At 37.2% G+C, this 27,596-nt stretch overlaps 1 protein-coding gene across 1 annotated transcript in view; it reads left to right on the top strand.

Moving 5' to 3' along the window:
- COL24A1 (collagen type XXIV alpha 1 chain) overlaps positions 1-27,596 on the top strand; it is a gene marked incomplete at both ends in the record, with an annotated part of 134,533 nt that overhangs the window by 60,089 nt on the left and 46,848 nt on the right. Inside the window, 9 exons of the mRNA XM_084291454.1 lie at positions 1,088-1,141; positions 5,489-5,542; positions 6,961-7,005; positions 12,070-12,123; positions 13,204-13,248; positions 22,275-22,328; positions 24,132-24,185; positions 25,919-25,972; positions 26,677-26,730. Of these exons, the coding sequence (XP_084147580.1) occupies positions 1,088-1,141; positions 5,489-5,542; positions 6,961-7,005; positions 12,070-12,123; positions 13,204-13,248; positions 22,275-22,328; positions 24,132-24,185; positions 25,919-25,972; positions 26,677-26,730 (468 nt within the window). The remainder of the gene's footprint in view (positions 1-1,087; positions 1,142-5,488; positions 5,543-6,960; positions 7,006-12,069; positions 12,124-13,203; positions 13,249-22,274; positions 22,329-24,131; positions 24,186-25,918; positions 25,973-26,676; positions 26,731-27,596) is intronic.

The raw sequence follows: 27,596 nt of genomic DNA, 5'->3' as shown, positions 1-27,596 counted from the left end.
AGGAAACTAATTTTTCTGTTAGGCACTGTGTGCACACAGATGTAGTAGTAAATACATCACTCAGAAGAACTTCTCAGTGCCAGACTGCTATTTCAAATAGGCTAGGTTTAGTGAAATTTACAACTATATTTAAAAACAAAACAGATCTATCTAGGCCAGTGATGGATTGACCTCTGCATTAGCTAATGAGTCAGTTACCAATGCTGTATCCTACGAATATAAAGATTTTATTTCTTCACAGGGCATTTATGAAATTTAACTCTCTGCTGTTTGCATTGTGTAAGGGTTAGCTGCATCATTTTTATTCCCTTAAAATGCGCTCATTCCATAAAGCAATCTAGTTGTAGCATTGGAGCCTTCTCACAAAGGCGTCTTCATGGTATCCAACTTAGGGTCTACTGGCCAGATGGTTTTAGGTAATAAATTCATTTCCTTCACGTATACAGTTTTTCCGTATCAACAGCTGGACCTATGCCACACTCTACTTCACAAAAGCTTATTCTGGATAATGCTGCAAGCTGGTGACCTTCAGTTACTGCCAGCCAGAACTGGATTAGCACCTGCTGATTTGGAGGCAAAAGGCTTTCTACTATGTTCTTAATCTTGCAGTGATCTTGTCCTTAAAGTGAGGCCAAGGATTAAAAGGCTTTAGTTGCTCTCTAAGGTTGTGTTTTGTTTGTTTGTTTGTTTGTTTGTTTGTTTGTTTTGTTGTTTTTTTTTTTTTTTCAAGAAGCTGAATTCATGAGTATATAGGAGCTGGTGCTGGCTGCTTTGTGTGTATTTTGTGTATCAAGACCAGTCCAATGGCTTAATTATAAATGTTGCTCAGTGGTTAAAAAGTCTCATATTAAGAGAACTGAAAGCCATACTGACATCTGCTAAAATGAGTTTAATGAAAGCTGCCTAAAATCCGTCACTTATCCAAGCCTTTCAAGGGTACTTAATGTATTTTGACATTTGGGGAACGGTAGAACAAATTTAGTTCTTGCTTCTGTGATCAAGTTTGTTAAATGAAAGGACAGAATCAGAACAAGTACATTGGAAACATTCCTAGGGTATAAATCATTTGTCTGTCTGATTTATTTAGGGTTTTCCAGGAGATATTGGTGTACCTGGATTAAACGGCCCTGAAGGTCCCAAGGTAAGACTGTATGAAAACTTATTCACAGTAATAGTTAATCAGCATAAGTCTGAGGAAAAACTGAGAGATGGACATTGGTGTTATGGTAAGATAATCTGTCAAAATACAAATACTTTGCCCCAGGTGTATGTATGAGGAAGTTAATGTTTAATGCTGTCCACACAGTTATGAGGGTAATTACTGTGTTAGATGGAAGCTTGTAATGGCAAGTTAAGTGCAAGGAAATTTGGAGAAAGCACTGTGTAGCTAGGAAGTAACATATATATCACAAGTATTAAAAATAGTCCTTGTCAAAGGCATGCAGACCTTTAAAATCTCAGCTAATATGATTTTTTTAAACAAATTTTGATAGAAATAGTAGCTAAGGTTACAGAAAAATGGACAAAGATCACATGCCAGGTTAAATAATATAGCGTTACTTAGCAGACTAATGTTGTAAACCAAGCTTAGCAAAAATTCATACAGAGGTTTCAATGAAGCTTTGAGTAAAAACACATTATTTTTTCCTAAAATGGAGGAGGTAGAGATGAATACCAAAAAATGCAGGTGGGTCAGAAATTAACCCAAAGGGGAGATGATTGCATAGTGCCTAAAGGTAGACTGCATCTTGTTGAAAGGACCAATAATGTTCCTAACTTAGTAGTTAATATAGTAGTAGGGAATATCCCTAAGTAATATTTTCATTAATAAATGGGCACAAGAGCGTTGGTATTAAATTTGTATAAGAAAAGAAGTTGAGCACTTTTAGATAATCTTAAAAACTGCACTTTGCACCAGTTCACCCTACTTCTGTTACTTAAGACTGATGCATGCAGGGATTAAAACAATAAATCCTACTGTAAACTTAGAGCTTTGCAGCTGGCAATAGAAGGAAAGCCACTGCCAGATCTCCTTGAAAGGAAAGCATTAAAAGACTGTTAAAAATGAGTGAAATTCTAGAATGCAGGAGGGAAGGTGTCATGTTAATGCTACTGTACAAAGCATGAGAAGGCTTTATCTAAGTAGTCCACAGAGTTCTGTGCATTTGTATTCCAGGACTCAAATGGGAATAGATGCCGAAAAGGTTACTCAGATTACTGTATTCTGAGACAGTTTGTTTATCCTACCAAAGCGAAGGGCCTTTCTGAGCTTTGTAAGTGAAGCAGAGGGCAGAATTTGTGGGGAGGCAGAAGAAGTATGCAGAACCATGGACATATGAACCATTCTTGCTCCAAGAACAACATTAAAATTGTCCATAAATAAACAGATGCAAATGAGAAGATTTTTCATCAGCATAGTTGTGAAATTCTGCAGCAGGTTGCTTAAGACAATATAGAACATGGAGCTTTAAACGGCTTAATGATATATCATTAGTCTTTGTTTTGCCTGGAAAATAGTAGAATCATTCCATGACAAAATTCATCATTTTTGAGAACATCTCAAATAATCCAGTTGCCAGAGCCATGGCCAATCTTATCTGCATCTCATGTCTGTCAACTGTGTCAAGAGCCTTCTCCCAAAATAACCCAGACATGAATCTAGTGGGAAGGCTGAAAAATAGTTTGATGCAGAAATGGGGAGAAGTTAAAATACATTTCCAGAGTCAGGTGCAGACTTTTGCTTTCATTCTGTTTTATTGCTTTACTAACTTTTTTGTATGTGAAATGTTAACAGCCTTCTTTATAAGAGCGATTATCAGACCACTGCAGTAGCAGTTGGTCTTGTGTTTCTGGGTATGATGAAATATCAAGGGACTTAAAAATTTGGTGATAGATTGTGTCCAGAATCTAAAGGAGATAGAAGAGAGTCAACAGTTTTTGAGCTACAAATCAGATTTAATCCGCCACATTGATACATGAATGCTCTGAGACCTTATCCCTGCTCTGCTACCCAGATTCTTCAATAATTGAGATTGTATGTTTCCATGTTATATCCAACATGTTAAGTTAGATGTTTTTGATAGAATTGGGTCAATATTTAACACATATCTTAGCAATCTATTAGTTTTTCATCCAAATTCCAACAGGGAAAAAAGAAAAAGGTAGCCAACAATGTTTATTTAAGATTATGCATTCCAATGACAAAAGTTACATAGCAGAGTAGGATTCACTGGTCTCTTGCACATTGGCTCTTAGAGACAAATAGCTTACACAGTGTGTTCTAATCAGGGAGAATTGATGGCTTACATTTGAGATGGAATAACTGGAAAAATTCTTAAATTGCTCCTAGAAAATAAGAGAAAATCTGCACACTAGAAGTGTTTGTCTTTCAGGATTCCCAGCTGTCTTGTGTTGACTACAGCTTAAAAAAAAATCCTCAATCTTTCTATTTTTAGAAAACTGTTTTCACTATGCTGTTCTTTTCTGTTTTGTTTTGTTTATGCTTCCTCAGAAGCAATACCCATTTTTCATTTAAAAAAAAAAAAGCAGGGTAAACTTTTATTTCTTAGTAGTTGGTATGGGAGAAATTCAGCTTCTTGCTGGGAAGTTTAAGCTCTATAAGCATGATCAGCCATCTCTAAATACCAGCAGAACTTCTGAATTATTGATTTTTCCCCAAATTAGTGCTGTAATCAGCAAAAATAACCTCTCTAAAATAATGTTCAAGTGATTTATTACACCATCTGGTCTACAGCACATTACTCAGTTTGGAAGCAATATTTTAGAAGGTGTTTGACCTCAATCCACTGCTTATTTAACAGGGGAAAAAAAAAGTTTGAGAAGTTCTGAAACAATTTAGTTTGTTTTGTATGTTATTATAAGTATTTATGCTCTGTAACTGAGAAAAATGGGAGGAAAAGACAGCATATGTTGACCACAGCTGTTGTTTCTCCAGTAATGTGCATTTGTACCATGGAAGTAGCTGAGAACTTCAGTCCTGCTCGCTTATGTTTGTTTGGATAGCATGCTTAATACAGGTGGCTATTTGGAGTTCCACTGTTTTTGGAAGAGATGATCATCTGCAAAGCTATGTATGTGAAATATGGAATACACTGTTTGACTCCACAGATTTTTTCCAGACGCTTTGGCACATGTCTGATAACTACCTTCAATTTCTGTTTGCTGTCTGAAACCTAAAAGGGGAGGTGGAAATTTCATTTAGCCCTTATATCAGTTGTACAGTCTGTGACTTTTTTGCAGATCCAGTTAGTGCAGTGCAAGAGTAGCAGTGTTGTTAACATTTTCATGGTGCGACTACATTGTACTGAAAATCATATCTCCTATTGTACTTTGCTATTAGAATAAAATGACCATTTCTTGACTACCTACACAGAACTATTGCTTATGTGCTACTAAAAACCTTCCTGTCACGTTTTCTGTGGTACATTGAACAACAGCTCTTCACCCTCGTCTTTCCTAGTATGATGGTGGCCTATGGACCTTGAGGTGGCCTGTTCAGTTTTCTGTTCTGTTTTACTTTGTGTGCTAAGTAAACTGTTACTGCATGAATGCCTGCATCTTCAGTCTAGACTTCAGCTTTATTATTAAGCAATTAATAAGGCTTACACTTGGAACTTTCCCACCACGACTTTTTTCAGAGGCTAATCATCAGTGTCTTTCTTCTTGCTTTATCTGATATTGTTAATCCCTGCTTCCAAGAACATTAATAATATGTTTACACAGATGTATAGAGATATTAAATAAAAAAAATAATAAAAAAAAATGTCCTATGCCTGGTCAACAAGTGCTATACCCAATTACTACCTTCGTAATTTGGATGACTGAGATTTTTTACACGCTGCTAACTGCTAATTCATTTTAACAAACTTTTGAAAACATTGCTGTAAACAGTCATAAAAACTCAGAGTTGGCAGAAGCCAAGGTCCTTCATCTTTGAGAAGTTGAATATAATTCTGACAGAAAAGTAAGGGCTGAAAATCACAAGTAGTTTTGGACAAGATGGTAGTTTAAACTCACTTTCTAGTTCATTTCCATTGCAATATTGTCATCAGATGTTATACTAAAGATTACATAAATTAAAGCAGAACCAATGCAACTCTTATAGATCTCTGATCTTAATATGATGGCATGCATTGTCCTCAAAAAGAGAAATTATTGATTTGAGAGCTCCAATATTTACTTTCCAAAAAGTCAAAATAATAATTTCAGAAAAATTAATATAGTTGAAGTTTGTAAGATACCCAGCTTTCCAGCACATAATAAAATTCTTCTGCATATTCTCTTGGCTTCCTAAGAAATGGACAGTAGTATTTAAGGAGGTCTGCTTACTCAGTTTTGCATATGTTTGTTAGTTGATGTAAGATCTCACTCTGTGTGTGTGTGTGTCCGTGTGTGTCTGTGTGTCTGTGTCTGTGTCTGTGTGTGTGTGTGTGTGTGTGTGTGTGTGTGTGTGTGTTCGGATTTTCAGGGACTTCTGGGTGACCGAGGGCCTCCAGGGCCACAGGGACCCAAAGGAATTGAGGTAAGATAAAAAAAAAAAAAAAAAAAAAAAAAAAAAAAAAAAAAAAACTATTTGATCAACAGATAGTTTAAAGTAAAATGTGAAGAGGAGGAGGAGGGGGGCTAAACAGTAATGGTTAGGTATTTACGGCGTTGTCATGCAAGATTTCAGTATTTTTATTTTTTTTTGTATTTTGGCTGGTGTTGCAAAGAGACTTCAGTGGTATTACAGGGCCATGCATCCATTTCATAATTTAAGTAATTTCAGTGGAGTCTCAAAGGGTTCAGAGTCTGGTATGCATCTTTTTGGTAAGCAGGCAGACAGCAGGGGTGTGTGTAGAGATAGCAAATATGAACTTAATGACAATATCTTAGATACATTTAAGTGATCATTGAGACCTTTATTAATTGAAGGGGAAGGAAGGCAACATTACAAGTTTATTAGGTATTCTTAATTCATCACAATAACAATGAGAACTCATGTCTGTTAGGCTGAAAATAGTTAACATTAGAAATTATTTAATCAACGAGTCTGATTAAAGTCTTCAGTCTTCATAACTAAGCAGGCTACTTATGACATTAATGACAGATATTGAATGATTAAAAGTTAGCAATCACAAAATGATCCATTCAGTTAGCAGCCAGGAAGCTGCAGATAGTGTTTCTTAATTCCTTTGCGATGTATTTTTTTTGGAATTGAGAAGGTTGTAAGCCACTTCCTCCAAAAGCTGGAGAAAATCTTACGCATTCAGGATGATCAGATAACTGTTAAATAACAGCATGAGCTCCTGGTATGGCACTGATACAAATCCATGCTTTGATATACGTGTATAAGGAGTCAACCCTGAAGAATTAACACTGGAGTTCCTTATTATGTATAGCTGTATCAGTGCACTATGCAGCACAGGCACAGTGTCTCATTTCTTCTACTATACACCTGACAAGCCTGACCCTCTAGTCTCCCTCCATTCCCAAGAAAAGATGGGGATAAGCCCTGCATAAATGGCTTGACTAACTTAGTGGCTGTATCATAGCCAAGTGGAGGAAAAGAGCAAGAATGTTCCTACTGTTCTTGTAGTTAGGAAGTGTGAAATGTTGCTACAAGTAATCATATTGGGCAGACAGAGAGGTTGACCCATCACTGCTGGGTCTCCCCTTGCTCAGAATCATGAAGATACTGCTGTGAAGGAAGATATCAGTAGTTCAATGGCCTTTCTGGCCACTTCTGGTGGTGACATACAACATGGCTTTCTGGCTAAAGAATTTAAGTGAAATCAGATTAGTCTCTCTTACAGTGCTTCTGTCAGACTCAAAGACCCATGTGTATGCATATGAAGCAAACGTAATGCGACATAATAAGTAAAATCAGTTGTCTACAGATGTATTTATTTTTTAAGCTAGTCTTTGCATGAAGATTATTGAAGTCCTGATTTCTTGTAGGGAGAAGTAGGACCAGATGGACCTATTGGAGGAGTCGGCCCAAGAGTAAGTAATTTTGTTATGGAAGACTTTTTTTTAGTAGAAGTACTGGTTTAAAAGATACATTTACTGTGCGAAGTGACTGTGTTGAAATGCAACCTCATGAATAAACTATTCTGTAAACCCGAATCAGCTGATCGACTGAAATATCAAAATCCAGGAAGAACCAAGCATGAGACTCACCTCGCAGGGAGAGATACAAGGGACTGATGCTTTAAGAAAACATTATCTAATTGATGTGGTAGACTGCTGAGAACACTAACGATGAAAATTGTCAATGCTGTTTGGGCTGATATATTTTAAAAGATAATTTACCTTCACCAGTTTCATTAATTAGGAATATTTATTAGCATCTAAGCATTCTAGGGGACTTTAAGCTTATTTAAAAAATCAAAATCAAAAGTGCAGTCTTTTCTACTGCTCCCCAGTTCTAGAGAGAATATACCTCTGTCATTTTTCCTGTTCATTAGCTAGTCAAAGCTGAGAATTTTCTTTCTGTTAGAAATAACATTAAAAAGCTTATTTGCCACATGAAATAAGTAAAACGAATAATAAAATTAAAATAACACCTTTTTTTTTTTTTTAAGACAGAAAAAAATTGAACAGAAATTTGAAACACTTTGTGACTCAGTTCAATATTGTTTCATCTGCCTGAGCTTCTGCCAAAAGCCTCATGGAAATTTTTATTTTGTCTGCATCATGCTTTGAATCTCTTCCTTGGGCAGGGCTTCGTGGCTGGACAGCATCTCCCATGTTGTGCTATGGCAATTGGGAAAGATGATGCAGCAGCGGGTGACTCACGGGCAGTCAGACACCAATGGTCACATTCTCTGCATCACCGTGCATGCACTGGCCACCATCAGCTGGTGTCAAAGTGACCCAAGAAGAAAACTTTCCGTGTAGCCCAGCAAGCAGAAATATATTTTTAATCTCTTTTGGGTCAGTTTGACCTAAATTAATTTGGTTTTGATTTCTCTCAATGGGAAATGTGTATACCGTTGGCGTGTCTTATGGTTCCGTGGTTTCTCTCTCACTACAAGCGGCTGAGAGAAGAATGTGTGGATCTGTGGTGGGCCCCTGGGTTGCTGTCTCCAGACATTTTTGAGTAGCTTCTTGGCTAATGTTCCCTCCTGAAATGAGAGGTAGGGGAAATGGGAATTTTGCTTGGTGTGGAGCCCTCCCTGCCTGTTTTCCCCTCATCCCGGGGCCCATCTGTTCTCGCCTGGATTCTACGGCTTCTGTTGGCTCGAGCTGTTTCACAATTCCAGGCCAGTTTCTCCTCACTGCCTCCCTGAACGCTGCTTGTCCTTGCTTCTTCCCTCCCACTTGTAACACAGACAGCATGCTTGTTGGAGAAGAGAGTCCCAGTCATTAAGTTGTTCGATTATACATAGTTTAATGGGACCTAATCAGTTAACTCTGGAACATATCCGTCTTTCTAAGTCATGTTCGCTTGATTGCGATTGATTACATTCAGTTGATTTACATAGGCTTAATTTCCAGGTTCATTGAAGGAAGTTTAAAACACGTTTGAAAGTAAATGCAGTAAAAGCTGTGTTGTGTTTGTCTTCAGTGAACTAATTAAGTATCCAAGGAGGCAGGGGAGGTCTCAAAGAGGGACCTGAATGAACTGCTCAAGCCATGCTTGGGGCCCCAAGGCACTGTCAGCTGTCAGCTCTGCCTTTCTAGGCAGATGTTTCTTACTTATTATTTGCAGCCCCCAGGGGTCGGGGATTCCTCATTCTCTCTGGCAATCTGCTTCAGTGCTCTGCTTGTTTTACTGACACGTTTTCTAATGTCTGGCCTTTTAGACAGAAAGTTTCGCCTGTTTTTCTCACTACGACCTGATTTCCTGTCCTACAGACATATAGGTACAGATATCAGTAGTTTACTCCCCCTTTCAGCAGCTGTTATCCTCACTTTCTTTGGTTTTCTCTAAACTCAGTAAAGTATTCATGTAGATTATATATTTTAAACCTCTGATTATCTTTATGAAAACTATTCCAGCTTTCTATTGAACAGTAATGGAGATAATTTCTAGTTTTTCTGGAATTCATCATCTCCTGACTGTGTAGTTTTCAGGTAAAAGTGTTCAGCCCCAAGGTCAGGTTTAGGCATGCACCAAGCAGGCAGCAGTACAGTTTCTCCTCATTTCCCCTTCCCAGCCATCATTCCCACTTGTTCCAAACATTTACTTAAAAACAAACAAACAAAAAAAATGTACATGACACCAAAAACCTCTGTTCCCACCTGACAGGTGCTGCCAGCAAAATAGATCATTCTCTACTGGAGCAGAAGGTGAATATGAACCTGTGCTCCAGGTCCCAGGTTTGGAAAGAATTCACATATGTCTCAAACAGCTGGAGTCAAAACTGAGGATGCTTCCCTGCTTACTTGGGATGTCTCAGGTTCCACAGAGTTCAGCCTGTTTGGCTGAAAGGGATTTTTGAGCTGAATTTGGTCACAGGACCTGTTCTACTCCAGTGTCAAATACTTGCATTCTCTTAAATGTATACTTATAAATCAAAATATGTTGTGTTTTTTTTTAGCATTTGTTTATTTGTCCTGTGAAAATTCAGTAGATGCAACATTAAAGAAATGCCTGTGTTTATTAAGTTCCTTGGTAATCAACTCTTTCTCAAAAGCTATCCAAATGTTAACACTGTAGTTGTCTGTAGTCAGCTGTTAGTGAAAGCGTTTTTTGTTATCTTCATCATAGGAGCAGAAAATGCTTTTGAAGAGGGGCAATTGTTATAAACCAGAATGTAAAACTTTGCTGCAAGTTGATATTTCTGAGATGTGTAGAACAGAAGCTGGTATCTTACAGTCATTAGATGAGCAGTTCTTCCTGAAGGCCGGGGAAGTGCTCTCAGAAGTACCCCACTTCCCGGTGCAGTATTTCCTGAAAGCCACTTGTGTCTTCCTGAGGACTGAGGGCATGTGAGGAGCTTGTGGAGGAAGAATGGGAATGGAGTGATAATGAGAGAGATTTATATTCAAATACCCAAGCCTGTATTCAACCCATTGTGAGGTGAGAAGAAGCACAGGTGGTTGCTGTTTCCTGAAAGGAACTTTCAGTTAATATTTTAGGAAACACATTTCCTTTGGGACTACACTGCCCTGGAAGAGTAATTTTCTTAGGGGTTAGCAAGTGGAAAAGCAGCCATCCCTAGCCTAACCTTCTGTGTAATTTCCTCCACATGTAATTTACAATTGTATTGCATTCCTGCTGAGAGCCAAATCTGTGCATTTCAAATGACTTTACCAGTTAAATCCACTTGTTCCATTCTCTGACCAACTTGCATCTGCCATGTGTCCTTCAAAGTTAGTATGTAATTGGGGCAGTACAGCCAAGAAAGCTTTACAAGCTGTAACTGCAATTCAGGTCTGACCGGACTGAAATAAATCATCTAGGTAAATAGTGGCCACTAGTTCTCTTTCTAGGAATTCCATTTAAAACATTCCTGTGTTACAGCCTGCTCACCACAGAGATCTTCACATTCTTTGCAGCGTAGTAGTAAAAGAGCATGTAGGAACCTGCAGAAGCACGTTGCTTGTTCTTTGCTAAGCCCTGTGGAAAGACATGACTTGCTTTACTGGAATCTCTCAGAATAAGTCTTCATGGTCTCCTCTCCCCAACTCCAGGATGTGTCATGTGCTAATCCATTGCTAAAACAAAAGCCCATTCCTAACACACTGAGACTTGTTGGAACTTGGAGAACAAAATGAAGTCATTTGGGCATGAAATCACAGAGAGAATGGGAGAGAAATAGGATTAATATGAGAAGTCACAAAACCTACTAAGTTAATAACTTTTTAATTTTATTAAAATAATTAATAGAGAATTTCTGAGATGCCCAGAAGCTAACATTCTGCTCTGAAAAACAAGCACAAAGAAGCCAGAGCAAAGGAGCCAAATGCAAAAATCACATCTTTTTTGAAGGAACTTCTTTGGTGCCTGCTGCTTTGATCGCTTCTGTCTCAGGACACCCAATATGGAAGGGAAAGCTCTCATCACAGTCTGATTGGAAAAAAAAAAAAAAAAAAGTCTGCAGGAACAAACATATGGTCTAATGGCTGATAATTTCCTTTAAGCAGAAATCTGCATTTTCTTAATGCTGAATCATTAAAACGTTGTGTTTATTTTCCTTCTCCAATTGTCACATTTCATCAGTTTCATTAACAGCTTGCTGAAGAGACAACTCCAGCCTATTGGACCTTTACTTTTGGAGCAAGGCTTTTGCCTCAGAGCTGATGGAAAAAGTTTGTCTAGACAGGGCTACGCTGTTAATATACCAAATTTATAGGTCATGTTTTAGATTGTATAGGAAGTAAAGACTGCCTGAAATAAAAATAACCTCTTAAAAGTGAGACATAATAAGCTATAAACATCTAATTGAAAATTCAGGAGAAAAGTATTTCAATTTTTATGCCTTTGTGGTTCTGTCACAACAAAAGGAGGGATGTATTTTTGAAAATTCCTCAAGGATCTCTTCCATTCATGTCCTTCTGCTCAGATTGGTCTTGTTGTATTTCTTTCAGGTAATGTTATGTCATTGACAGAGTATCATAACACCCAGATCTACTAGCAGAGAAATGATAGTGGAGAGAAATGAGGTTTAAAATAATTAATTTGGTAAACATAGGAAAAGCTATTCGAGGTGACTGTCTCACTGAGGAAGGACAGTTACATGTATGACACCAGTCCCTAAAGTCTAAAGATTAAATTGTGTTCTGTTACTCCCTGTTCTGCTGAAATTAGCCAGGACAGAACATGACCTTATCTTTTGTCTTCTTAATATGGTTTTAAAATTGAAATATGAAGTATTTGATTCTTGGATCGTGACTTCTTCTTAGTGTTAACTGAGAGTTAATACAGATTCTGCTTTCTGTGCTAATGTGGGCTGTAATAATTAATAGTGCTTTCAGACTTAAGTTTATAAATACACTGACTTCAAACAGAGGTATTAAATTTTACTAAACTGTACGCTTTTTAATACATGTATTCTAGTAAACACAGAAATGAGGATGACATTAAATATTTTTAATATTTCTTTCTATTTATTTTAGGGAAGGCCAGGACAGAAAGGTTATGTAGGTGACCCTGGACCAGAAGGTTTAAAGGTAAATGCTGCTCTTATTTATGGAATGAACATGTGTTTGGAGTATCAGCTGTGTACACTTACACAGTCCAATGTACAGCGATGTGCCGGTGAAAGAAAGAGAGTTATACATGCTTTTATATAATACAAATGTATATCATACTGGTAACTCTGCTTTCTCACAAGATTCATTTTGGAAAAGAAAATTATGCACGTCTAAGAGTATGTAAAAAGATAGCCCCTGATAAAGAGAGGTTTAGCTGCAGGAAGATTTAAGGGGTACTGGACCTGGGTGCATCAAGGGACCAAGGGCAGTTCCTGTGCTGGTAGAACTTGGGGAGGCAGGGAAAGGAGGAGTGCTACAATTCGAAAGAGGAGCTTGTGGTAGCAAAATTTCTCAATGCTGTGTGGCAATCTAAGCAAACAATTCCCAAATCACTTTAAAACACTTTTCATCAGGGCACCAGGATTATAGTCAAAGACAGGTAATTCATGCCACATACGCACCCAGCTTTCACCTGTAAAATGCATAGCAAAATGCTACTTGGCTGGCAGCATTATTAAGAACAGAATTAATTCATTTAATCCTTCAAGTTTGAATACAGAATTTCTGGAAGAAAAAAAAAAAAAAAGCATTTGCTAAAAATACAATTATAATGTTAATTTTCCTAATAGAATATTTTGTAAAGTAGTAAAGGTTATATAGTACACAGGTAACGTTTTTACTTCTGAAGCAACTGTAAATTAATGAAGGCAATTATATTTGCAAATAAGAAGATTTCAATTAAAATTATATCTTTTGTTTACAGCGTTTGCTGACTTAATGTGTTTAGTGAGCCCTTAATACACAGCTTTCATTTTTGTGGGCAACTTATAAATACTGTAGGACAAAACTTACATCTTTTTTATAAAATTAAAATTAGCCAATGGCAATATTTATTTTTCTTTTGCTGGTTGCTTAATTTTATTTTTTAAAGTTATAATTTGAAGCTGTAATTTAGAAAATAGAGCGTCTCTTAGGAAAACAAAGAACTTTAATATACACATATGAAAGAAATTACTTCTCTAATGAACTGCATCATCTGTTTTCTCCATTTAACAGGGAGAACAAGGAGACCAAGGAAACACTGGAAAAACTGGTGAAGCAGTAAGCTTGAATTCTCTTTCAGATTTTAATTTTAATTCTATGTTCATTTGAGAGTTGAATGAGTAATTTTTTGCAGTAACTTTTTAATTTTTTTCTCAAAGTAAATGTTTGTTTTTCCTTTGAATCTATAAGATGTCAGGTATACCTTTTGTGGTCTTTCAGAATAATGCTATTTAAAAAAAAAATTCCCCATTTGAAATATTTGCCAGAGTTAATTTTTTTATTTTTTTTGTCTTAATAGGTTGAGTGAACCTTACAGGTAGTTGTAGTGATCTTCCAAAGCATGTTCAAGTAAATTAATGACCAATTCTTTTCCAGTGAAATGATTTGAGAGGCTACATTTAGCCTGAGATGTGTTTAGCAGACTGGTTTTGTCTGCCCTCTGTAAAATCACGGAGCTCAAGGTGACCTTGAGTTGACATGTAGTCCATGTGCCTGGGCAGAATCAGTTATATCAAGTCTGACAAATGCTTGGCAAACCGGTTATTGGAAGTCTCCAAGGACAAAGGCTCCATGACCTGCAGGCAGCCTAGGGTTTCTCTGTTTTGAAGTTCCTCCAATTGTGTAAACTGACCCTCTTCTGCTTGAAACAACCTTTTGCAAATGATAGCTCTTACTGCGTCTCTCCTTCATTCTCTCTCTTCAGGCTAAAGTGTCCTAAGTCACTTAGCCTTTCATGTTTTCTAGATAATTTAGATCACCTTACTCTCCTGTAACCTGTTTCTAGCTCATCTATGACTCCAGGGTATTGCCCAAGCTGTTGAGACAGCTGAGCAGAAAGGAAAAATTGCTTCTTATAAGCCATATGTTTGTGTATACACCCCACTTTTTGCAATAGTGTGTTGTTCAACTTGTGATCCACAGTCTCCAATCTTTTGTTTTGTGAAGTTATCTTTCTCAGTTTTTCCATTTTTGGCATGTTTTTTTTTTTTTTTTTTTTTTTTAGTTAATTACCACTTACACATGCTGCTTTGCAATTCTCCCTGCTGAATTTCATCTCATGCCCTTTTGTATTTTTGACTTCTGTCTGGGAATTACTAGCAGGTGCGAGTTTGTTAACCCAATAGTTGAGTTACTGAGAGTTTGTGTGAATGTGACTAAATTGATTTTGTTTGTTGAATTAATGCATCCCAAAGTGAGATACCATACGCTGGTTTGGACTCAGAACTGTCCTGTTCATGTAAACTGTTCAACTTAGACTGCAGTCAAAGTGAGCTCCCCATTGCCTGCAAAATACCAGGCAGACATACCTCCAAGCTCATGAAATGCTCGGTTAGTGCTGAAATTTTCAGAATTGCTTCTAAGTCAAGTCCCGGCTTCTCTGGACATATCCCAAGAAAGGGGTTTGAGAAACTTAACCCTCAGTCAGCATTTAAAATATCTGCTTAGACAGGTACTGATAATGTCATATAAGGTCCATTCGAAAGCCAGCATCTCTCTGAATGTGGCAAGTATACTTAGCAGCAGCTTGATCCATAGCTTTGTTCAGCAATTTACACACATAGCAAAACATTATCTTTTTTTAGATTGTAATTAGAGTTGGAAAACAGTGGCTTTCTTTCCTTGTGATACAATTTGGAAAATTGTTTGTTTAGTTTTTAATGTTGCTGAATGATTAGGGCAAACAGATGAGTATTGGGGATTGACAATGTTATGGTAGAGAAGAGTGGGTGGGACATCATAACACTATGTTGCTGTTATGGAGTGACTGTGTACTGAGACACAGTAATATAATCTGTCTGTATAAACAGCATTTCTCTGCCAACATTACACTTCATTTTTCCAACAGTGTGCAAAATGAAGGTTTTATTACACAAATTTGATTTTTTCAGCCTGTAAGAAGTTAGGAAAAATCAGTATCATTTACTTGGTTTTTCTGTGCCACGTGCATCAAAATCCTCAAAATAAAACAAAGCTAGACTAAATTCACTATCTAAATGGCACATAAAACAGTCACAGAAGTTACTTAACCTTAAGATTCTGAATTTGTCATAGGCTTTGTTTAGCTCCTCAGTGAACTTGAGTTCAGTGCACACATTTTCCACAACTCAGATATTTTGTGTGTACATAATAATCACTGCAAAGTGAGCTCCATTCTAATACAAATGTGAAATTGAGTAGCCAAAATGTATAATCCATTATTATATGTTACGGTTATGAGTAATAAAATGACATACCTACCTAACTGCAGTCAGGAACAAGCTGCAAGAATAAAATAAAATATTCTTTATTCCCAAAGAAGGGTTATTGCAGCCCTGTACAGTGTTATAAATAAACATAATTACGGCCCATCATTTACACTTCCCATACTTGCTGTTTGGACAGTTTGCTTATAATAGAGGATGATATGATACCTGCAAACTGACGTCATTGGCCAGCCATTGTCTCTTTACTTTTACTTGTGAATTTTAGAATGTCTTCTGTTTAATGTAAATGTATTTTACTCAAATGAGATTCATTGGCCCTTGATCCTGTTGTATTACCTTAATAAACTGGCAGCAGAGGACTAATGTCCACTTTGTATCTGTTCTTTTGGAGGGCAATATATACTATTTCTTTGTTAAGCTTATGATAAAACACCTAAGGCAGGAGAGAGCCCTTCAAACACATTCAGCACAACTCAAGAAAGGCCTTTCAAAATCCCTTCACTTTATTCCCCACTGTAATCTATAATAGTTAAGCCTTGCCTAAGTAAATGAAAAGCACTAGCAGAAAATGTTTTTCCAGATGTGATTCCTGAAGCAAAATACTCACTTCTGTACGCTTTGGATGCAGTTTTTATTTCCAGTTTCTCACTAGCTTCTGTTTGCAGTAATTTTTTTTGTCCTTGGTGTGCAGAGAGAATCCAAACTCCCCAAATAGAGTAAGGCATCCATCCTTATTGATACCTTATCAAGCCTGTGTTATCAGATGCTTGGTGACACCAAATACAAACAAGATTTGTACAAATAACACTAAATAAATTGTATAGTAATTGTCTTTACTGTTAAATAATTTACAAAGGGAAAACGAGATTACTAAAAAGTTGGTAGTATGTTATTAGCCATTGGACTTACTGTGTTTATGGTTTCTTCCTTTTTTGGGGGGTTTATCTATTTATATTTGTTCATGGTCTTCATTAACTGAGTTCGTCAAATTACAGAAAATGATGTAAACTTTAAAGCCCACAGCTGAAGTATACTACAGTAGTTTTTAGTACTGGGAAATCCATCACAGTATTCCAATTCTCTAAAAGAAAACATGCATTTCATGAATATTCTGTCAAAAGAAACAATTTTGAAATAAGTCCTGTAAATGTTAAATTCCTAAGGAATTATGACAAGAAGCATGTGCCTGCTACTGGTACCAAATAGCTACACCAATATTTTTCTTCTGTTTCTTTCTATTCTTCTGCTTTTCCCAGTAACATCCATCTTGTGTCTTTAACTAATCTGTCTGTTAATAGTCAAGTACTGCTTAATATCAGCTTGGAAGAATACAGATGGAAACTGTGCACAAGCAGGAAAGTTTCAACAGTGGGAGACTGGAGCATAATGCTTTATTGTTCAGTCTAGTAAGATGGGATATGTGCTGAAACGCACTCTGTCAATAGACTAGCTGTCATATTGTCCACCATCTGTTAGGTCACGTGAAGCTGCTGACTCTAGAGCATGCTTCTGCAGAAGTATTTCTGGATGCTTGTCCAGAGTGGAAACTGTGTAGACTAAATTTACAAAATGTTCAGTGTGCTCATAAGCTTAAAAATGACACATTTTAATACCAGCAGGAATGTTCCTAAGATCAGACTTCAGACACTAGTCTTAACTGAGTTCTACAGTTAAAATAAATAAATAAATAAATAAATAAATAATTAGTCTGGCTACAGCATCTGCCCTGTTTCAAGGGGAGGGAAGGTGGGTGGGTTCAGGTGGTACTGTTTGGCTGAAGAGAGCCCAAAGCTGAGTGGGATCCAGGGCTTTCCTTTGCTGTAAGATACTCAGATACTTTACAATCAATAGGTGCAATTGAAGAGGAATCAGTTAAGATAGTGAAAAGTAACAGTCAGCAGTTAGAGCAAATTTACACTGCTGATGAGACAAAATCTTTTGGAAGCCATGCCAAAGGAAACAGCCACTTCAGCTACTAAGAAAATTGCCCTTAGGTCGGGGGGAGGAAAAGCTCACTTCACTGACATACGCAGTTGGATTTTATATTCTTTTATCAGTGATAGAGAGCAAGTATTTGAAACCATGTTGCTTTGAGCATCTCACACCAATGACCTGTCTGTGTTATACATGTAGAGTCAGGGATGATTTAAGAAAATGATTAATTGTGTAGTTTTTATGGCACAAAACTGAATTCATCTGAATTTAAGAGTTGCTTGTCAGGGCCACATTACTGTTAGGTAATATTAGTGTTTACCCAGACCAGGGCACTCTGCATAACTAAGTGGAAGCTATTTCCAATTTTTCCATACCAACTCCATTACAGACGTTCAGCCCTTGCTTGGCCATGGAGTTCTTGATTAGAAATCACAGACATTTCTACTCATATTGAGGCAAGGTACAAGTGCAGAATTTAGTTTTCCTGTGATGCAGTCAGTTTGTACCCAGGTTGTGCATGACATCAAAAAAAAAAAAAAAAAAAAAAATTGGCCTAGAAGAAAACCCTCTTAAAACTGGACAGTAACTAGGTGGTGTTTTCAGAACTGTTTTCCCAGTTTATTGATTGGTTATAGCATTATTCACCTTTCTTAGTAGTCTTTCTTTTAAAATTTCAGGTTACTCTTACCTATAAGGAAGAGGATAACGCTTCTCTAAGGATATTAACAGCTCCTCCATTTAGTTCGTACCTGGTACAGGTACAGCAGTGAGCAGATGTTCTACACAAAGGCGTTATTGCAAGTCTTTTGGTTTCAAAAGCCTGTCTGTGGTTCGACAATATACTAATTTTGGTCAGATCACTAACAGAGCTGCGTGAAAGCACTGGACCAATAGAAATTTACCAGAAACCTATGACTAACAAATGTTAGGATTTTTGGTTTTGTGTTGTTTTTTTTAATCCCAGAGCTGGTATCAACTGTCCACAACACCTCCTTCCTGACAGATCAGCTACATTTTTTTCTACTACAGATTATATGAAGCCCAAATAGCAGCCAGCATAAACCCTTTGTCAGGCTTTCTTCCTCATCTATGTCCAGGCCTAATCAAGGTCACAGCTGTTACAAGGGTGATCCAGAATTAGTGCGTATGGTACCAGGGTCCAGATAGGTCAGTTTTAAAAATACTTTTAAGTACTGTTACGTCTGGCTAGTAAAACTGAGCTGAGATTAATATTTATTTCTTAAAACTTATTTTTTATTTTGAGTTGTAGAGGTATTTTTCTATATATCAGCTGAGTATGAACTAGTAGAAGCTGACTGTTAGAGCACCCATTCTTCCTTCTTCTTCCTATTGTTCTTGGCTTTTATTTTAACAGAGGTAGTTATGTGAATCTTCAAGCATTGTTAAATAAGTTTTGATCTGTTAAATTCAAACCTTAATGTTTGCTCATCTGCTTTTTTTGTATGCGTCATAAAGTCCCTCATGCAGTATGAAGCTGATGGGCTCTCAAGAAATGTTTAAGTGGGAAATGAAATAAGCAGGCAGAAGTGATGACCTTGCTGGATATGGAGGGAAGTAGAATGCACAGGTTAAGGGTAGATTTTAATGAAAATTAATTAAAAATACTCAAAAGAATTTCAAAGAACAAAGTTCATGTGGAAAAATGAAATTTAAAATTTACTTGTGAAATCTCATTAAAAGAACACAGAATGAGGATATTTGAAAATGCTGAATTCTTCATGAAATGATGTTGGATTGGAAAGTTTTCGCTTAAGACAGAAGATTGTGTTAGCATACAACCTGATATGCAACTGCTTCCACAGGAACTTTTGGAATCAGCTAAATATTCATTCCTCACTACCAAGCTTTTCAATGGATTACTCCAAACTTGGGTTTTCATTAAGTATTCTGTGTGTTTTCAATTATTCAGCTACAGTCCAGTTTCTAACATGGAGCATATGTGCTGGCAAGATGTTTTGTCTGTCTTAGACATGTGTTAATTGTGATATCTGTTCTCTGATTTTCCATGAAAATGCTTCTGTCAAGAAGGTTTCTAAAATGCTGTTATTGTCATTGTAGAGTTTTACATATATCTTTGTAAATGAAAGTTTGACTTTTTTTTTTATTAGGTTTAAAACTATGATGATTTTTTAAACATTTCAAGGTTGTTTTTTTGGTTTACTTTTCTGTTGCCTAATACTTTTGATTTGATTTTCTGAGTCCACCACGGATTCACAAAGGATTGAAGGGATTCTGGAAGACACTGACTCAACAAATGTGCCTTGGAGTGTGTTCATCCTCTTACATAAGAAGGAAAGAGGGTTGAAACTTTAGCCCAGTCTTAGTGGCTTGTTTCTATAACAAACCAACCCAAAACTGAGATTTAAGGAGCCACGTGATCTTAAAGACAGTCCATAGGGAAAACATCACTTTATGGCTATTATATTAATGGAACAGGATGCTTTTCTTTCTGATTGCACTTTCTCTTCACTGTATGCTACTAATTGTTTTGAAAACTAAAACGATATTCCTAGGTAAACTTTTTTCCCTCTTGCTTCTGCTGGTACCTGCCCTAGCATTGTCTCAGTCTTGGGCACTTGATCTCTGTTTTTGGATGGAGAAGTGAAAGAGGGTTTAGTTAATCTGTCATGAATTTTCTCCTTTATTCCTCCTGAAGTCCCTATTGCTTTTCCAATTTCTTTAGCTTCAGTTCTTGTTCAGTATTGTTTTGCTTTCCATATGTATCCACTTCCTGTCACACAATGTTTCTTTTCCTTCTTTTTATCACCACAAAAACCTACTTTCTCTTAGTGTTTGTACTGTGAATTTTCTTTATTTAATTAGTTTCTTTTGAGGGACAGCATGTAGAAAACTTTATGCTTCATAGCCAACTTTTGTCCTCGCTCTGGAAGGCATTGTAGGCTAAGGCTAATGTGCTGGGTAACAAAATAGCATGTTCACAGTTGCTGCTTCCTAGTCATTCCTTCCCTCTCACACCAGAGCAACTTATTGAGAAACACAATACTTCTGGATTGAAAAGGGGACTTGATCAGGGGCTTTATAGTAAATATTTCTCTGCACGCAGATGGGGCACAGCTACCCATCTTTCCAATTGGCATCTTCAGCCTTCTAAACAGCGTGGCATTGACTGGGCACTCAGGAGTGTCTCTGTGGAGAGAGAACAGGTCTTGAGTTACATCTTGGCTCTGATTACATCTTACTCCCTTTCTGGAATAAGAAAATCAAAGTGATTAGTCTTCAGCCTTTCGAAACCAGACCTTTACAGCCCTCATCTTGATGAGCAAGAGTACAGGGTAATTCTTTGTCTCACAGATCTATGCTTCATATTAAGGCCCATTGTCAGTTGTGAGTCATGGCAGCAGTGGTAGCTCTCGTTCTCAAAGTTAGTCACAAAGTCCCTAATTTCTGCCAGTGACCTCTGAGCATTGCCTTAGTGCCAGTATCACCAGAACAAATCTTTAACAGCTGCCAAGAGACGTCTTAGACTGACACATAATACACAAGTTCAGACATACAATACATTACTCCAACATCCATTGAGGTGCCTGTTTGTCTGTTTAGCTCTTCCACAAACTTATCTGTGCCAGTGTTATCAACCTCAAAGATGGCTATCTCAGTGGCTCATTGCAATAATTTAAACTATGAGATTTCCAGAGTAGCTAGTAGTCCAAAAAAAAAAAATATGAAGAAAATAAAAAGCAATCCTGAAGCCTTAGTTACTTTGCACCTGTCATGCTAAAGTACTTGAGGCTGAACTGTGCTGAAATTATACAGGTAAAGAGCTGAAAAATGTATTTATTTTCAAAGACAATTCTCAGACTGAAATGTTGTCTTTCTGATATGAAATGAATTCTATGGGGAAAAAAAAAAAACACAAACACTTATACTAGGCTTATGAAAAGAATATAACTGTTCTAGGGAACATAGGAGTCATGTAGGAGTCATGTTAAAAACAAACAAACAAACAAACAACAACAACAACAACAAAACACAAAACAACTCACTTTAGTGCCAGTCCAGTGCTAGTTAAGCCAGTACATTTCTACACGTGTAGAGACAGCAATGCTAACGTGTGAATTGCTGTTTTGTTTGTACAGTGCCTTTCAGAGTGTTACAGACAAGCCAGTTGTGTATTATGGACTTCTAGGAGCTTCCACGTTTCTGTCATCTTTCGTGTGCATTCATTCAATATACTCTGGACACCTATTTTTCTTCAAGCTCAGCGTTCCATACTTTTTATAGCTGGGACCTTGCACTATAACTTATTTTCTATTTCTTAGTTTGATAATAGTGGAGTTATTGCAAGCACTGGGAATAAGATTGTTAAAGGTACTTCATACCTTGTTTCCCATTCCATGTGGTGGTTCTGTTCTACACAGTGGAAATTTGTGGGAGAGTCTCAGGAGAGAGTTTTATTCCCTTTTTAAAAGGGCTGGAAGGCTCTGATCTCAAAGGTGTTCAGGGCTACGACAGTTAAAGGGAAATTCTGGCAACACCTCCTCCAATATCGTTTTTCACTGTCTTTTACTTTGTTCTACTGAATTTATTCACCTTGAACTTTGTGGTTAGACTCAAGGGCTAGCAGAGCAATTACTACCTTTAATTTTATGTTTGCAAAGCTTCTAGCACTGTGAGATTGACTTCAGAGGCAGACCTAGGTGGTGGCATGGTATCATTAAATTAATGCAATGTCTATAAGTAGCCACTTATTGTTGATGAGTCTAAATGCAGTGATCCTCTTGCCTGGACTGTAAGCCAGGTTAGCTTGTGCAATCATCACTTCCTCCCATGAGCCCTTAGACAAATAGATCAGTAATTCTCAGGGATGAAGAACTGTACCATGCTCCATTGCCAGGTTTTTGGGGATGTACCAGCCATGAACTTGGACATTGCACTAATAATTCTCCTTACTTTTTATCACAGGGATCAGCAGGCTTACCTGGAGAAACTGGGCCATCCGGAAACCTTGGTGAAAAGGTAGAAAAATGTATCTGACTGTTCAGCAGCAAAAATCAGAGTTAAAAATCATTGAGGAGATAAAATATTGGTGACAGAACATTTACTGTCCCCAGACGAAGCTAGTATTTGTGTGGCTATTTCAGAGAACAGGGATGTATTAAACGGTAAGATATCAAATCTGACAGATTGTTGATAGATTCAATACCTTGTTCATGTCATGACACTTGCTTTACCATCCACTGCTGTTGGTTCACAAAACTGGCATAAATTATACTTGGTGTATTCGATAGTTGCTGATTAAGCCCTGCTATGTAGTTAAGAGATGAATGTAAAAAGATAAAATTTGGCTGTATGCATTAACTGAGTAATGAAGGCAACATTGTTAGTTTTGTCTGCTGTGCAGTAACAGTTGTGTTTATGAAAGCAAAGTTTGGCAGACAACCTGACTAGAACAGTATAAATAGCTTAAGCATATTTGACATGGTTTTATTTAGGTGAAATATTTTAAAACTCAAAAACAGGAAACTATTACGGGACTGCATGTCAGCTTCAATTATAATAAAAACATCATTGTTGGAATGATCCAGCACCATTTTTATTCCTGCCCTGCAGGGCTGAATTATTTCACCTGGACTGGTGGCTGCTATTTAAAGAGATCTCATTGTAAAAGTCTTTGCAATTTATTTGAGCACCCATGAAAATTTGATGATAATTTTTTATTGTCAGTTTATATAATATATGAACATAAATACATCAGTGGAAAGCACTGTTTCTTTAAACTAAAAATTTAGAAAACTGTCATATGGTTTTAATCGCAATATTGTCTTAGAATTCAGCATCAAAGGATTCTTGTTCTTCGCAATTACATTTTACCCAACAAAGATTACCTTGGGATACTGCTGCTAGTTTAAGTAGGAGGGGGAGGGAAGAGAGAAAAAGGCTAATCTATCAGCAAATGGAAGCAATCTTCTTCGTGGTACAATAATTATTTTCATTACCATGCTGGGTCTGTAGAATTGATCTTCCTCTTTTATGGATTAAATACTGTGGTGCAGAAGTGCTATGTGGTTTTAAATGATGAATGTACTTTGAGCACAGTTATTTTAAAGAAATGTGCCTTTAAAGTATGTAATGAATACAGGTATTATATATGACATAGTGATAATGCTGTAATAGAAGTGTCATCTTTGCAATAGAAAAAATCTATGGGCATAGAACTTGGGCTGGATGCGAAGTGAATAACAAATGAAAACATTTGCAAGACAAGAATGAGACCATTTTTACTCCACCTACTCCAATTGATTCTACTGCTGCCTTGCTCTTAGATCTCTGTTTTTCCCAATACATATTGAAGAAATGAGGTAGACGGGAATGTATTTTTTTTTGTTTTGTTTTCCGTGGCAAGGTTTATGGGTTAAAGAATGTGGTACATGCAACAGAGACAAGGGATCTGCCAGCAGCAGTTTACGGAGACTGAAGTAGTACCGAATCTATTCTCTGGTCATCTAAGAAAATGGAAGACACACCAACTCAATTTTATCGTTTATTGAAAAGAAAAAAAAAAAAGCTTCTGTTCCTGAAGAGCAGTCCCTAAACCAGTGGTGGTATTACGCTCAGCAAGTAGTTGTTTCCTTGAGCAATCAAGTTGCTTATAGATTATCGACTATAATCTGATACAAGTCTTTTTGCATCACTGTTATCACTGTTACATTGTTAGTGCAGGTTAGCCTTGTTGACAGTATATCCAACAAGAATATGTCCATAACAATGGACATGGGACAGAGCACTCACTGTTATTTTGTTTTTAATTTTTCATTAAAGGGAGAGCGAGGCAGTCCAGGACCAGTAGGTCCTCCTGGAGAGAAAGGTGTCACGGTAAGTCACAAGTAATGTAGAATCCATATTTACACTACTTACAGTGGCAATCTACTTTCCAAAACAGTGATAAATTCTCACCCTTCTGACTGTGCAAGCCTTATAGAAAAGAGTAGTATTTATGATGCATCATTCCCCAGGAGCTTCATTAGCAGCTTTAATCCCTTCTGAGTGATCTGTTGAATGAAGCAGCAAAACAACTGTTTTTGAAAATAGCTTTCAGCAGACTTGGAGTAAAAATAAAACACACTGTATTGAAAGGAGAGATAAATAAAGGAAGGAAAGTAAATGAACAATTTATTACATGTGCTGGGGTAATGCAAGTTATTCTAGTAGGCAGGCTAGTAACCTCTTAATTCTGCTGCACAGAAGTACCCAGACAGCCCATGGGTACCACCCTGGTGGGAGGACTGACTTTCTGACAGCACCACTGGTCCTAAATCAGGATGCAACATTTCATGCATCATTTGGCAGTCTAGAGGTCCACGGTCATATTAGGTGGGTTATCAGAACACTGAAGTATAAAGCTATACATGTGTGGCCATTGCCAAATGCACATGGAAGTTCTTGAGGAGATGTAGTTAGGATTTGACTGTGCATTTGTTTGCGAGTATCATGGTGGTTCCAGAATGAACAGAGAATGCTTACAGACCGAACTGTTTATAAGGAAACAAGAAGGGAGGTTGTAGGCAATGTGTAATGCTTAACCTTCCCCTCATGGTCATAGTGTTCCTTTATAAAAATTTTTTGGTCTCAAAGCAATGTTACTGATGAGGCTCTGGGGTCATACCATGATTATGTGTTCTGTCAGGGATTATTTTGTACTTTTCTTTTATACAGTATTAAAGTCAGTGTAGAGCTGACATGCTGGTAGTTTGACATACTGATTATCCGTTGACTTAGCGTGGGTACTCTGCCCTGTGTTATCTGGCAGTAATGTGGTAGGCTATGGTGAAGCCTCAGTGGTTCTTTGTAGAGGCTGCAGATGTGGGTCTGTGTGCGATGGACAAGAGGTGTGCTTGGCGTTTTGTCTTGGCCAGTTCTGTCCACACCAGGTTGTTTCCACTTTCTGTTCCCATTGTCACAGCCTTGACACGAGGATCTTGGATGGGGTTAACAAACCCTATGGGATGCGTTGCCACAGTTAACTGACTCATTAGGTTTATATAATGACCACTGAAATGAGTGGTTAGTGTTATTCTAAGCCACTGACTTTAATCACATTTTTCCTCCCCAAAATCAGTAGTCCCACAAAAAGTTATTTCTAGAACCAGCTAACACTTTGTGAGTTTTAGACATTTCAAAAATTCTATTCATCAGGAGGAGCTCACATTGATATATTGTGGTACTGGAGAGGAAATTTTGCTTATTGGGATCTCTCTGAGAATTGCATTACTAATTTTGTGAATGTGACTCTAAAATAATTAAATCAATTAGAACTCAGCAGACTTTGTTTCAGGAAATCCCTGTCAGCCAGTGCCCATATGCAGGGAAAAACATTCTTAGGCTATTTTTTTGTGATATATCCAATATCTGGATATTTTTGTGATATACCGAAATGGATCCAAATGGATCTCTGTTTTCTAAACAAAGTTTTGGGAATAAATTTTGCAAGATTAAACATTTTATTAATTTACCTCCAATTTTGCAGGTAACTAACTGGATTTATTACTGTTGTTGTAATAACAGTTTTGATAAAACTGTGTCCTTCTCTTTATTTATTTCAATTCTAGGGCTATCCAGGACCTCCAGGAGGCCCTGGGCCTGTGGGACCTGAAGGATTACCTGTAGGTATAAAATAGTGCTTTGGTTTGTTAAAAAATGTGCCATTATTAAGTTGCCTTTATGCTTTGCTGGAATTAAGAATGTTTTCCAGTTGGTGCTGCAGTCTGTAAAACTGTCATGAAAGTTTACCCATCCAGACACAAAGTCTGTTTACCTGCTATTTACCAGGATAATCCATGAGAGACAGGAAAAGTAATTATATCATTTACTCACTGATATAAAAACTACTCAGTTGAGAAAAGAAGAGGCTTACATTTTTTAAGGATGGTTTATTATTACACAGCAATCTTATTCATTGATGCTTAATATAATTTATGTATATCATATTTAGTTTCATTATTAATAAAAATATTTTCTGATTTACTTATGTAATTGTGTTGTAATTTGGCTGTGGGTCATCAATACACAACTGTTAGGCTCTTTGAACATAATGTTGCTGAAATAAAAGTTGGAGGAATTTTTGGACGTTGGACAAAAGTAATGTATCCAACAGTCAGTGTGCTTTCTTATTCAGAATAAAATTACATAGAGACTATTATTTAGATTTTAATAGATAAATTGTACTAACACAATTAGTTGAATTTGAACCATGAGTAGAGGTTAGTGATTTGTGTTGGCTGCATTATCTATTACTAAGTGTGCATGAACACCATAGCTTCTAGAAATCTGTCTGTAGAAGACAATAATAAGTTTGTTTGACATGTAGGGACCTTCTGGGACAAGAGGACCACCAGGGCCACAGGGACCTAAGGGAAGAAGAGTAAGTAGTACTGATGTATGAATCTGATGTGTGACCCGCATACAGGTGTTTCCACTGAATTCTGTTCTGGGCTCCAATCATTTGTACTGACATCAGACGGATGATACTTGTAATCCCATGTAGGAAGCAAAATGATTCTTCATTTCTTCTCACATTGCAGTTAAATAGGGGTTTGCTATTGATTTCAGCTAACAGGACCAGAACAAAAATTGCAAATGGCCTTGTTTTCTGTAGGCGTAAATATGCAAACGTTGCCATTTATGACTACCATTGGACTGTTACAGTGTTTTGGAAACTGTTTTCTTTATCAGTATGTCATTTATATCTTTGGAAATAAAATCGAAGTCCTCAGTGGCTGTGAAAGGAAAGAGCAAAGTCAGAAGAGGGTGTAGTCCAGCATCTCTGACTTTGAATTGGACTGTCATTTGCAATTGCTGCATTTTGAAAAAAAAAAAGAAATGGAAAGCTCTTTTCCATTTTATGCAAAGCCCAAATAAACCAAGAGGGAGTCTGTCCTAATCAAATTGTATGAGCATTTGATCACAGTGCATAAAACCAGTTCAGTGAAAGTATTCCACTTTATTACCTTGGTATTGATGGCTTCATGATTTTCATAAACGCTTTCCTTAATAAACCCCACCAGTCATTTCCTGGGCTTGAATGCTCTTATTTTAGCAGTTTGAGCTCAAGATGCCTGCAGGAAGCACTGGTGGAAGCACGACCAGTGCTTCCTGCAGGCATCTTCCTGCAGGCTTCCTGCAGGCATCTTGAACACCCTCTATACTCGTTGTATAGAGGGTTCCGGTTACAGCATGAACGACCTTCTTCTGACTGGCTTTACAAAGTTTGTCAAAAATAGCAGTGAA

Source organism: Netta rufina (genome assembly GCF_964035555.1).
Source record: "Netta rufina genome assembly, chromosome: 8".
Taxonomy (NCBI): Eukaryota; Metazoa; Chordata; class Aves; order Anseriformes; family Anatidae; genus Netta; species Netta rufina.
The sequence above is the reverse complement of the archived record's forward strand: the minus strand, read 5'-3'. Positions and strand labels throughout refer to the sequence as shown.